The sequence below is a fragment of the Silene latifolia genome, chromosome 8, assembly GCF_048544455.1.
Source record: "Silene latifolia isolate original U9 population chromosome 8, ASM4854445v1, whole genome shotgun sequence".
NCBI classification, from domain to species: Eukaryota; Viridiplantae; Streptophyta; class Magnoliopsida; order Caryophyllales; family Caryophyllaceae; genus Silene; species Silene latifolia.
The window spans coordinates 107749960-107761053 of record NC_133533.1 but is presented as its reverse complement, the minus strand read 5'-3'; the positions used below and the strand labels follow the sequence as shown (position 1 = coordinate 107761053).

Here is an 11094-nt window from a genome sequence, read left to right as displayed (position 1 = left end):
ATTCCGCATATTTCCGCCTAATTTCACGACATTCAACCGTGATTTCACTATTCAATCTTCCTTCTTCGCTGGAATTCATCATAACCATCAGCACTCGTCAATTGGATTTTGCCGCTTCTGAAGATTCGCTGCTGTTTTCGCCTTTGATTTCTCCGTCAACCGACTAGTTTCTCTGGATTTTCACCAATTTACGTCTTCATTCGTCTCATTATTTGCTGCGGTTTTTGAATCAATTTGTGTCAAAGACGTTTACAATCGGAGGAGAATAAATTCGAGACGAAGATTGATATTGATTTTGTATTGTTTTCTTTTGTACTAATTTGTTGTTAATTTTTGTTTGAGAGGCTTTGTAATTTCTTTCCAGAAACTGTTACTGCTTCGTCGGTAAATTAGGATTTGGATTGATATTTTGTGATCTCCGTATTTTGTTCTATTCATCTTATTGAAAAAAATAATAAAAGAAAGAAAAAAAAAAGTTGAAGAGGAGTCATGGCTGTGTATTACAAGTTTAAAAGTGCGAAAAAGTACGATTCAATTACAATCGTTGATCATTTCATAACGGTATTGAATCTAAAACAACGAATATTTGAGTCAAAGCATATGATAAGAAGAGGAACTGATCTCATTGTTACCAACGCTCAAACAAATGAAGAGTATGTTGACGAATTGATGCTGATTCCAAAAAACACCTCTGTGTCAGTACGTCGAGTTCCAGGACCAGGACCGCCTCCCATGCCGATTGTTATTCATCATCCCGCAGAAAGCGGCTCTGTGACTGCTGATTCCTCAATGTCAAATAATTCTGAACCATTGGACTATTATGATGATTTCGGGGATGATATTTACGTGACCACTCCTCAAGTCACTGCAACAGAATCAAGCATTTTAATGAAGGATTCAACTTTTGGGCGAGGCTGTGGTTTGCAGCAGAAAACACCTCCACAGGGCTATATATGCCACAGGTGTAAGATTCCTGGTCATTATATTCAACATTGTCCAACTAATGGTGACCCAAACTTCGACATTCGGAAAGTAAAGCCTCCTACTGGCCTACCAAAGTCTATGCTTGTACCGACACCAGATGGCTTGTATGCATTGGCTAATGGGACGTCTGTTGCTTTTGAGAAACAAATTGCAAGCCAATCTTCGACTCGATCCATTGTGAATGTTCCACCTGAACTTAATTGTCCACTATGTAATCAAGTGATGAAAGATGCTGTATTCACTAGCAAATGTTGTTACAGGAGTTTTTGTGACAAATGTATCAGAGACTGCATCATTTCTAAGTCCATGTGCTACTGCAGGGCAGAAAATATAGTCGCCGATGATCTTCTGCCTAATACAACTGTTAGGGACACAATTAACCGTATCTTGGAGTCTGGTAATAGCAGGAGTACAATTACAGATAATAATGGTGGGAGTTCTGTCCATGTCCAAGATATGGAGTCTGCTCAATCTGATGTCTCAAATGTCGACCAAAGCATCCCTTCACAAGTTGAAGAATTAAACGTAAAGGAGCATGTATTACAAAACGGTGCTTTGGATGCAAGATCAGACATGGATGTAGAGCCAGGTGTGGATGATTATATGGGGCGTTTTAGTGGTAACATGCCCTGGAATATGGGCTATCATCTAGTGCCTCAGAATTCCGGGTATCCCCCATTGATTCCTTCTCGTCCTCCTTGGAGCCAGAGGGATGTTGCTGCTAATTTTTCTGATCATTGTCACCATGAGAGGGAGAGGTCAAGAGAGAGATACTCCGTGAAGCGTGATCAGGACTCGGACCGGGAACGTCGCCGTAAAAGCATCCACCGTCAGTCTGACAGGGACCATGGTCATTATCACCGTAGAATTAAGTGCTGAAAATGCGCGGAATTATTTCACAAACTTATTGCATTCTGCATAGCTTTGTAAATCTTATTGTTGATGAAATGTAATTCAAGTGCTTATTCAATCAATATTAAAAGAAAAAAAAAGGGTAATGCACACTTTGAGTCTGCATTTGCATTTGTTTTAAATCTAGAAGATAAATGGGTCTTTTGTTTGAATGAAACTTTGAACACGATTTACCTAGCTCACCAGAAAAAAATATTTACAAACCCATAGGTAGTGAAAGTATAGAGAAGAATAAATTATTTCAGAACTTCAAAGTAAATTAGCTTGTCGAAAATATTTGTGAAATTTCCCGCATGAAAAACTGTAGCAACTCACTGGATATTGTGGACTAAACATCGTAACACAGAAACATTACAATTCATACAAAAATATAACATTTCATCAGATATCAGAAGAAGTACATAAAAATCAAAATCTGTAACAACACAGTTCGGCAAAAGAAATTACCTGAATCTGCTCCAAGAGTTTAACTTTTTGCAGAACGGTATGCGATAATTTCTCCACTTTTGCCTTCAACACACATCATAAACAAATGAATCAAATCATAGACAACAAAGACACACTTTGGCTCAAGACTTCTATCCGAAGGGGTGCAGAGTGGAAACTAGTGTGCAAGTTCTAGACTTACATTTTTCTGGGAGTTGGTTATGTCGCCAATCTTAGCAGCAGACTCATTATCAGAATTCCCTACAGTGAACCAAAACACGGCATGGGGAATAATATCATCACTTAGGGATAGCCTGTACAACAATTGAAGGAAAGCTAGGTATTAAACCACTAAAACATAAAAACATCATGTACAAACATACATAAACGAAGCTCGAAAGCCATACCACTACAATAAATAGCCGGTAATAACTAACGATTGCTGTTTAGGATTAATTATTAGGGGTAGCTGAGATGTGAGATTGCAATAAAACTTATGTTGACCGCCTCATTTGTTACATTTAAGTGAAAAAATGATCTGCTCAGAAAAACATGTGCATTTACAACTTAATGAAACAAGAAATCAATTGAGTATCATACCCAGCACTGTAATCTGGGTGCATCAGAGATATCATATATTCAACCTGAATGGAACAGTAAACAAAGAATATCTAACATATTAACAGAAGAACTATTCCATAGAACACACCAATGACAATTGATACTCACCATTTCAGCATCAGCATCTTCAGTCATTTCAACGGGGTTAAAAAAATTGAAGAAACTGTCAAGAATGGTTCTGGTTATCCCACTAGAAGACTTCCTCATAATGTGAACTTTATTTGTCAAACACTTCCCAGGAAACCACTCAATTGGAGTCCTGTAAGACATTCAGCTGTCAATTAACTATTTACATAAGGGAACTTTCTCTACAATATCATTATGAAAAAAGAGGTTCAAACAGTAAAAGCAACACGTAAGGCTTAATTACCCAATAACTTTCTCTACAATATCATTATCTTCATCATACATGCAATATGTCTTTGACAAAACCGAATTTCTAAAATATGGATTGCGATCAAAGACAAACTCGAGCTTGAAACCTTCGGTAGCTTTAGGGTCTGGATACATATCGTCTGTCACTTGAATTCTACACCACTTAATATCTTTGAGATATCTCAGAGCATCTTCATCGTGCTTATGAATCTGAATTAACAATAAAATATATAAGATAAAAGGGAGGGGAGGAACATGGTTAAAAGACTATTGAAATAAGCCAGAGTACTAAAATACAGAATCAACATTCTGTAATAACACAAATTGAATTTGTGACGGCACTATTCCGTCACAAGCTTGCCATCTCTCACAAGAAACAAATGGGAGAGCAAATGGGAGAGGGGCTGTGAGAGGTCACAAGCAAGACGGTATGTGATAATAATACCTTCAGGAGGTATATAAGAGGACTTAAGCATCAACTTCAAACCAGAATTAACAATCTGATATCTTTGCAGAAAACAGTATGCAAATAAAGCAATCAACATTACGAGGTGTCTAGGTCTTAGGAGAAAAAATGAGATCAGGAATGAAATCGACAATCAGAAAGAAAAGTAGAAAGCGAACCTTTTTGTCGAGTGGTTGAAATTGTTTCTGGTATTCATTTTCAAGTGTTTTCCTCTTCTCAAAGAACTTGGCCTCAAGTTCACCTAGCCCGCTCTGTAATTTTATAATACAACTCCGTAATTCATAAAAACAAGGAGTAAGCGTACCACCCAAGAGAGACTTCCAACTATATATATAGATTGATGTGATGAATCAAAATTTAAAAGGCACAAGAAGATGCCGGTCCTGTATGCATTTTGTGTTAATAAAGAGCGAGCTAAACTAACGTAATGCAACCAGTTTGGCCTTGATCTGAGCTAAATTGTTAATATCATTCTGTGACAGTATAATCGAGACAGCAACAGTACAGATATGTAACAGTATAAACGAGGTTTTTTCTATCAATAAGTCTCTCTTATTAAAACGGGTCAAGTAGTATCTATACAAATGGGTTATTATTTGACCCGTCTTAAACTTTAGGTGGATACTTCCGTCTTAAATGAGAATTTGTGTTTTTCTATACTGGTCCAGCGTAATTTCGGCTGCTCATTTGATACATAATGCAACTCATCAACTATATCGCCAAAACAATGAATCAAAAATCAGCAATATGTAGAAAGGGTGAACATGATTAACAAACAAGCATTGCAGAACCCTGTGAATAAAAAAAGTCAAACAAATGATTGGGACGAGGAACGGAAAGAGAGTAAAAATTGCGTGAATGTGTTTCAAGAGTTGGACGCGTTGCAGAACCGTAGGCGATAGTTTCTCCATTGAGTAAACTCTGAGAAGAGCGAGCTGTAAAATTTGAAAATTCGAAAACAAAATCAAAAATTGAAATCAAGTGTTAATATACTAGCCATGGCAACGATGTCTTTTTTTGTTGCTGTTAATGTAAACAAATCAAATGGAATAATTTGAAAATAGGTCACATATCTTCATTAAAGATTGCCACAAATATAGGAGGAAATGATATACTCACAAAAGATAAAAAGAAAATCTTTAAAAAATCAATTTCGCCGATATTTTGATATCCTTCAGCTTAAACTCCGCCGGAATTCTCACCGGAAGTCCGAAAATCAACCACTGATACCACGACGAAGAATTACTCGATAAACTACGAGAATTTAACAACGACGTCGTATCATCAACTTTTGCGCTGCCGTCGCTCCGGCGAATACAATTACTTTGATAAACTTCGACAATTCTCACCTTCTGCTCAGCGAGCAGCTACGCCGAAACTCGCCGTTTGACGAACGATTCGGCGCCGAGTTAGTATCCGACTCGGACCGAGTCGCGGCGGAGAAGAGAGAAAGCGAGCGACGAGGAAGCCGCGCCAAGTAGCGTTGGCACGCATTGTCCTGCAAAGAACATCAACAAGTGGCACTGGTAGTAATTCCTAGCAATATTCATTTCAAATTTCAAATTTTTACTTTGCATTTTCACGTTTTCGTCTTTTTGATTGATGTTTAACAGCTTCTAATTTGAAAATTTCTCCTGATATTTAACTTGATCTTTTATCATTTTGAATCACTGTATTGTTTTTTTTTTTTTTTTTTTTGTTTGTTCATCATGTATGCTGTCAGAGTGTCGCAATGGACAATTCGGACTTTTTGGAGAAGAAATCACCAATTGAACATCCCCTGGAATTGTTGAAACAGATTCAGGCAATTTTTTCTCTTTTACGTTCACCAATTGGACTTCTTGACGTATTATTTTTCAATAAATCAATAGTTTCTTAGTCCTTGTATTCTAAAATATCAGAGTGATCTAGATGATATTGAGGCCACGCACTTTGGGAAGAGGATAACACTTGAAAATAAATACCAAAAAAAGTTTCAACCATTCTACACAAAGGTTCGCTTTCTAATTATCTTTCTGATTAGTCTTAGACACCTCGTAATGTTGATTGGTTATTTTCGCTATTTCTAGTTATTTATTTGCATACTGTTTTCTGCAGAGATATGAGATTGTTAATTCTAGTTTGAAGTTAATGCTTAAGTCCTCTTATATACCTCCTCAAGGTATTATTATCACAGACCGTCTTGCTTGTGACTTCTCACAACCCCTCACACTTGTTTCTTTTGATAGGTCACAAGCGTGTGACGGAATTGTGCCGTCACAAATGAGAATTTGTGTTATTATGAAATATCGATTCTGGTTTATTTCAACAGTCTTTTAACTATGTTCCTTTGCTATTTTTTTAAGAGATAGGAGTTCCAAATTTCTGGCTCATCGCAATGAAGTCAAATGAAGCTGTGGCTGAATTGGTTTGTAAACCTAGTCTGGTGCTGTATCTGTGTATCCACCCCGCCCCGGCCTCCCCTCCCTTTTATCTTATATTTTTATTGTTAATTCAGATTCAGAAGCACGATGAAGATGCTCTTAGATATCTCAAAGATATTAAGTGGTGTAGAATTCAAGTGACAGACGATATGTATCCAGACCCTAAAGCTACCGAAGGTTTCAAGCTCGAGTTTGTCTTTGATTCCAATCCATATTTTAGAAATTCGGTTTTGTCAAAGACATATTGCATGTATGATGAAGATAATGATATTATAGAGAAAGTTATTGGGTAATTAAGCCTTTCATGTTGCTTTTACCGTTTGAACCTCTTATGTAAATAGTTAATTGACAGCTGAATGAATGTCTTACAGGACTCCAATTGAGTGGTTTCCGGGGAAATGTTTGACAAATAAAGTTCTCAGTATGAGTAAGTCTTCTATTGGGATGACCAGAACCATTCTTGACAGTTTCTTCAATTTTTTTAACCCCATTGAAGTGACTGAGGATGCTGATGCTGAAAGGGTGAGTATCAATTTGCATTAGTGTGGTTCTATGGAATAGTTCTTCTGTTAATTAATATGTTAGATAATCTCCGTTTACTGTTTCATTCAGGTTGAATCTCTGATGCAACCAGATTACAGTGCTGCGTATGATACTCAATTGATTTCTTGTTTCATTAAGGTTTAAATGCATATGTTTTTCTGAGCTCTACCGCGGTCATCTCAAGTAGCCCAGATCATTTTTTTCACTTAAATGTAACAAATGAGCTCTACCGCAGTCATCTCTAAGTAGCCCATATCATTTATTTGCATGTATGATGTTTTAATGTTTTAGTGGTTTAATACCTAGCTTTCCTCCAATTGTTGTACAGGCTATCCCTAAGAGATGTTATTATTCCCCACGCCGTATATTGGTTCACTGAAGGAAATTCCGATAATGAGTCTGGTGCTAAGATTGGCGACATAACCAACTCCCAGAAAAATGTAAGTCTGGAACTTGCACACTAGTTTCCACTCTTCACTCCTTCTTGGATAGAAGGATATGAAGATATTGGGGATACGGGAATTTTGACAGAGAATTGACCTTGTTTGGTTAGTAAGTCGAGTTGATTTGTTAAGTTAGAGTTGTAAGATATGAAACACTTTACCACCTTTGAGCCAAATCCGTTTTTCACCTTAATCATCTGGATATTCAAAATCTTTCTCAAGACATTGAAAGAGATATGAAGCACTTTACCACTCTTGAGCCAAGGTGTGTCTTTGTTGTCTATGATTTGATTCATTTGTTTATGATGTGCGTTGAAGGCAAAAGTGGAGAAATTATCGCATACCATTCTGCAGAACGTTAAACTCTTGGAGCAGATTCAGGTAATTTCTTTTGTCGAACTGTGTTGCTTCAGATTTTGATTTTGATTTTGATGTAGGTACTTCTAATATCTGATGAAATGTTATATTTTTGTTTGAATTCTTTAGTCCACAATATGCAGTGAGTTGCTTGTGATTTAGTTTTTCATTCGGGAAATCTCACAATTTTTTTTGACTAGCTAATTTACTTTGAAGTTCCTGGCTAGCTAACTGAAATCGTACTTATCCGTGATGCGCTGGACTCGTAATGATTTGAAAAGCTGTCTAAATACTGGGTCTCACAACAAATTTGAACAATCTATCTATGATTTTTTTTCCAAACAGTTGTTTTTTCCTTCTATTTTTTCTCTGCATGTCCATCTTTTTAAAGCTATATTTAGGCCGTATTTTATGGATGCCTTTTTCAAAATTACAGAGTAAGCATGATCTACTTGAGGACATGTTCTTTGATGCGAGGAGACATTTTCTTGCCAAATATCTTAAACGGTGTCAACCACTCTTCAGAAAGGTTTGCATGTTGTGATACAATAACGCCAAATCCTTTAATTGTTGGCCATGGTAGTCTTGTTCCGGCTAACATCTTTGAAGTGTTAGCTGTGGTTCAGTATATAGGACATTGTCCTGTTGTGACTTGTTAATCTGGTTTTTGCTTGTTCTTCCTTTAATTTTGATCTTACTTCCCTAGGTCTAGACATCACGTAATGTTGTTTTTTCCGCTTAGCTTAGTTACCTATTTTCATGGTGTTTTCTGCAGAGGTATGAGATTGTTAATGGTATTAAACCAGGTGATCAAGCAGAACTTAAAGCTGGCAAAGGTATTAAAATGGAATGCGGTTTCTGTAGTTAAGTACCCTCGTTGATCTCACTCTTATAACTAGTCGTCCCTATTCCTTGTTTTTTTTTGTTTTTTCCCAGAGAAACGAGTACCAAATTTCTGGCTAACTGCATTGAAGGCAAATAAAACTGTAGGCAAAATGGTATGTAAATGTAGCCTAGTGATGTGTTAGTATATGCTGCTTCTATCATAACCATTTTTGTATAAGGTTTCAGATTCAGCTAGAGGATGAAGAAATTCTGAAATATCTCAAGGATATAAGGTGGGACTTAGTTACCAGGGGTTTCAAGCTCGAGTTCGACTTCAACCAGAATACATATTTCAGGAATGCACTTTTGACAGTGTCATATTTCGTCATTGATGAATTTTTTCCCGCTCCTTCACTGGAGGAAACTATTGGGTAATTAAGCCTTATATTTTGCTTTTAACCTTTCTGTCATTGTATGTTGTTCTATCTTCCGTAAGTAGTTATGAATTGAGCATATTTTTCTTGCAGGACTGAAATTGAGTGGCTTGTTAAGAGACGTTTGACTACTGCGGATAGTTTTTTCAATATCTTTACCCGTCCAACATCGCTTGATTGTAAAGATAGCGAAAAAGTGAGTTTCAAATTGCAATATTGCATTGTTTTTTTAACTACTACTTTTGTATTTATAATCTTATTATCCTGTTTCAATCAGGCTGAAGAGTGGAGATCTCGGATGGAACTGGATTATGCTATTGGGTAAGTTTTTGATTTGTTTTTTTTTTATCTCACTTGTTATTACTCACTCAGTTACCCTTTTATAGCGCAATTATTAAGAAGAATAAGGATGTGTGGATGAAAATGAGAGAGTAGAAAAATGTGGTGTCGTAAATCCCAAACGGACAATAAGGCAATTAAGCAAAGAGTGGATATTATTGCGAGACAGCCCCATAAAAGGAAATAAAGAGTGAACCTTACCCTACTACATAGGGAAGCAACTTTTTTAATTCAATTTCTGTTATCTCTCATTTCTTATCTTGAGCCTAAGATATTTTTCTATAAAATTCCCACTTATATATTTATTTACTATTGTCATCTAATTTATGTAATTGCTAAATCCTACCCACGTTTTACTACATCCATCGAGAGTGGATTCTCTATCCCATCTTGTGTCCCATTATGCTCTTTTTGTGACACATCATTAACTTAAGAGAAATTGCCATTTTTTATTATGTGAATGATGACGTGTCGCAAGATAAAAACAATGGAACAGGAAATGAGACACAATTATGAGACATGTGATCTCAACTCACATCCAGCATACTTTGGCACCCTTATTCTAATATTACCCTTTCCTCTTAAAAAAATTCTCTCTTTCCCCTCTTTCTATCCTAAAACCTGACCAATTTGTTGATACTTTGATGACAATTATAGATCTTAATTAGCCTAACAATTTCATTAATAAAAATCCCAATTTGCAATTTTGAAATAAAAAGTTAATAATCGACTGTTGGTGTTTGTCTAGTGACAAGAATGACGTGCCTGTTCGCACTAATCATTTTCCCCAATTATTATACGTCTACATCATAGTTATCACATAGAAGAGGTAGATTTAAGTAATTAAGGCTTTCTTATTGAAGAATGTTTGTGATTCTTGTCGCGTTTATGTTAATATGTGGTTAAAGGCGATTATAGTTGGTTTATGCTCTTCATGACATGTTTATTCTTGAGGTTGACTGCATTTCAAAAACACAAAATCTCATTAAAGACGGACGATATCCGTCACAAGCTTGTGACGAATACCGTTTCCTCTCACAAAATACCCATTGAGAGGTGAGTGGGAAGCACATGGGGGTGCCCCATCTTGTCCCCTCTCCCTTTTTGTGAGAGGTCACAAACTTGTGACGGGATTAGCCCGTAACAAGCAAGACTAGCTGTTTCAAAAATACTCGTAATTTATTTTTAAAAAAAAAAGTTTTAAGAGGGGAACTATTTAAAAAGTGGATAATAAACTTGATACAAAATTGATATTTTGTTTGAAAAAGTATTTTGTTGTTGTGGGTCATTAATTTGATTGTTATAAATATATAGGTTAAAAATATGGAAAGATGTAATTCCGCATGCCGTGTCATTGTTTACTACTACTGGTGAGTTTGAAGATCGCATCGGGGGAGGATGATGAGGAGTTTGGAGATGACTAGAAAAGCAATCACATGACTGATTCTGATTCCGACGTAGATCAGGGTGACACTTGCTTATTTGATCTACAGGGGTAAATGTGAACGGTCATTTTTTGTTACATGTGGGAAACTCATCGACTGTATAGTAGTTTTGTGTTGGTACAATTGCAAAATTAAGTGGGGTTTTGGTTGCTATATTTGTGAAAACAAAGTGATTTGTTTTCTTCATGAAATGAGTTTAACAAATTTGTAACTTTGGTTTATGATGTGGAGCAATTTGTGTTTGTACCTAGGAAAGTCGATAATTAAGGGGCACAATATTAAAACACTTTTTTTTTTTGATAAGGACAAAAATCTATACAATTATAGTTAAAAGGCTAGATTAAAACATTTAGTTTAGTGCATGAACATTTTTTTTTTTGATAAGGACAAAAATCTATACAATTTGTGTTACAAATATTAAAAAACATTTTTTTTTTGTGTTTGTACCTAGAAATTAGGGCATGAACATTTTCATCACAAATCATGAGTTTTAGAAGAAAA

At 36.1% G+C, this 11094-nt stretch overlaps 3 protein-coding genes across 5 annotated transcripts; 2 read left to right on the top strand and 1 right to left on the bottom strand.

The window, feature by feature from the left end:
* The first annotated feature begins 489 nt into the window (after positions 1-489).
* LOC141595692 (E3 ubiquitin ligase PQT3-like) lies at positions 490-1328 on the top strand. Its single transcript, XM_074415657.1, has 2 exons — positions 490-1218; positions 1305-1328. Exons 1-2 carry the CDS (start codon positions 490-492, stop codon positions 1326-1328), a joined length of 753 nt encoding a protein of 250 aa, XP_074271758.1.
* A 976-nt stretch (positions 1329-2304) lies between these two features.
* LOC141595691 (nucleosome assembly protein 1;2-like) lies at positions 2305-3837 on the bottom strand. Its single transcript, XM_074415656.1, has 6 exons — positions 3764-3837; positions 3314-3528; positions 3052-3202; positions 2923-2966; positions 2525-2636; positions 2305-2406 (listed from the first exon to the last, which is right to left on the bottom strand). The coding sequence occupies exons 2-6, from the start codon at positions 3451-3453 to the stop codon at positions 2305-2307; spliced, it is 549 nt and encodes a 182-aa protein (XP_074271757.1). The 5' UTR covers positions 3454-3528; positions 3764-3837.
* Positions 3838-4730: 893 nt separating this feature from the next.
* Positions 4731-10812, top strand: LOC141597223 (nucleosome assembly protein 1;3-like). Of its 3 annotated transcripts, XM_074417595.1 has the most exons (17): positions 4731-5310; positions 5508-5588; positions 5686-5778; positions 5882-5945; positions 6130-6191; positions 6282-6496; positions 6579-6729; positions 6820-6854; positions 7079-7190; positions 7512-7574; positions 7987-8079; positions 8326-8386; positions 8487-8548; positions 8622-8806; positions 8903-9005; positions 9087-9130; positions 10463-10812. In XM_074417595.1, exons 2-17 carry the CDS (start codon positions 5517-5519, stop codon positions 10548-10550), a joined length of 1503 nt encoding a protein of 500 aa, XP_074273696.1. In that variant the 5' UTR covers positions 4731-5310; positions 5508-5516; the 3' UTR covers positions 10551-10812. The 3 variants fall into 3 exon arrangements, with proteins under 3 accessions (XP_074273696.1, XP_074273697.1, XP_074273698.1); XM_074417596.1 differs by lacking the exon at positions 7987-8079; XM_074417597.1 differs by lacking the exons at positions 4731-5310; positions 5508-5588; positions 5882-5945 and having other exon boundaries at positions 5696-5778.
* Positions 10813-11094: the final 282 nt, after the last annotated feature.

Bases quoted from the DNA above. Each gene is read 5' to 3' on its own strand.
- LOC141595692 (XM_074415657.1), top strand. From the start codon at position 490: ATGGCTGTGTATTACAAGTTTAAAAGTGCGAAAAAGTACGATTCAATT. The intron at 1,219-1,304 runs GTATTCACTAGC...GTGCTACTGCAG, and splicing joins ATCAAGTGATGAAAGATGCT to GGCAGAAAATATAGTCGCCG.
- LOC141595691 (XM_074415656.1), bottom strand. From the start codon at position 3,453: ATGTATCCAGACCCTAAAGCTACCGAAGGTTTCAAGCTCGAGTTTGTC. The intron at 2,967-3,051 runs GTGAGTATCAAT...TGTTCCATTCAG, and splicing joins AAGATGCTGATGCTGAAATG to GTTGAATATATGATATCTCT. The intron at 2,637-2,922 runs GTATGATACTCA...ATTGTTGTACAG, and splicing joins CACCCAGATTACAGTGCTGG to GCTATCCCTAAGTGATGATA.
- LOC141597223 (XM_074417595.1), top strand. From the start codon at position 5,517: ATGGACAATTCGGACTTTTTGGAGAAGAAATCACCAATTGAACATCCC. The intron at 5,589-5,685 runs GCAATTTTTTCT...CTAAAATATCAG, and splicing joins AATTGTTGAAACAGATTCAG to AGTGATCTAGATGATATTGA. The intron at 5,946-6,129 runs GTATTATTATCA...TATTTTTTTAAG, and splicing joins CTCTTATATACCTCCTCAAG to AGATAGGAGTTCCAAATTTC.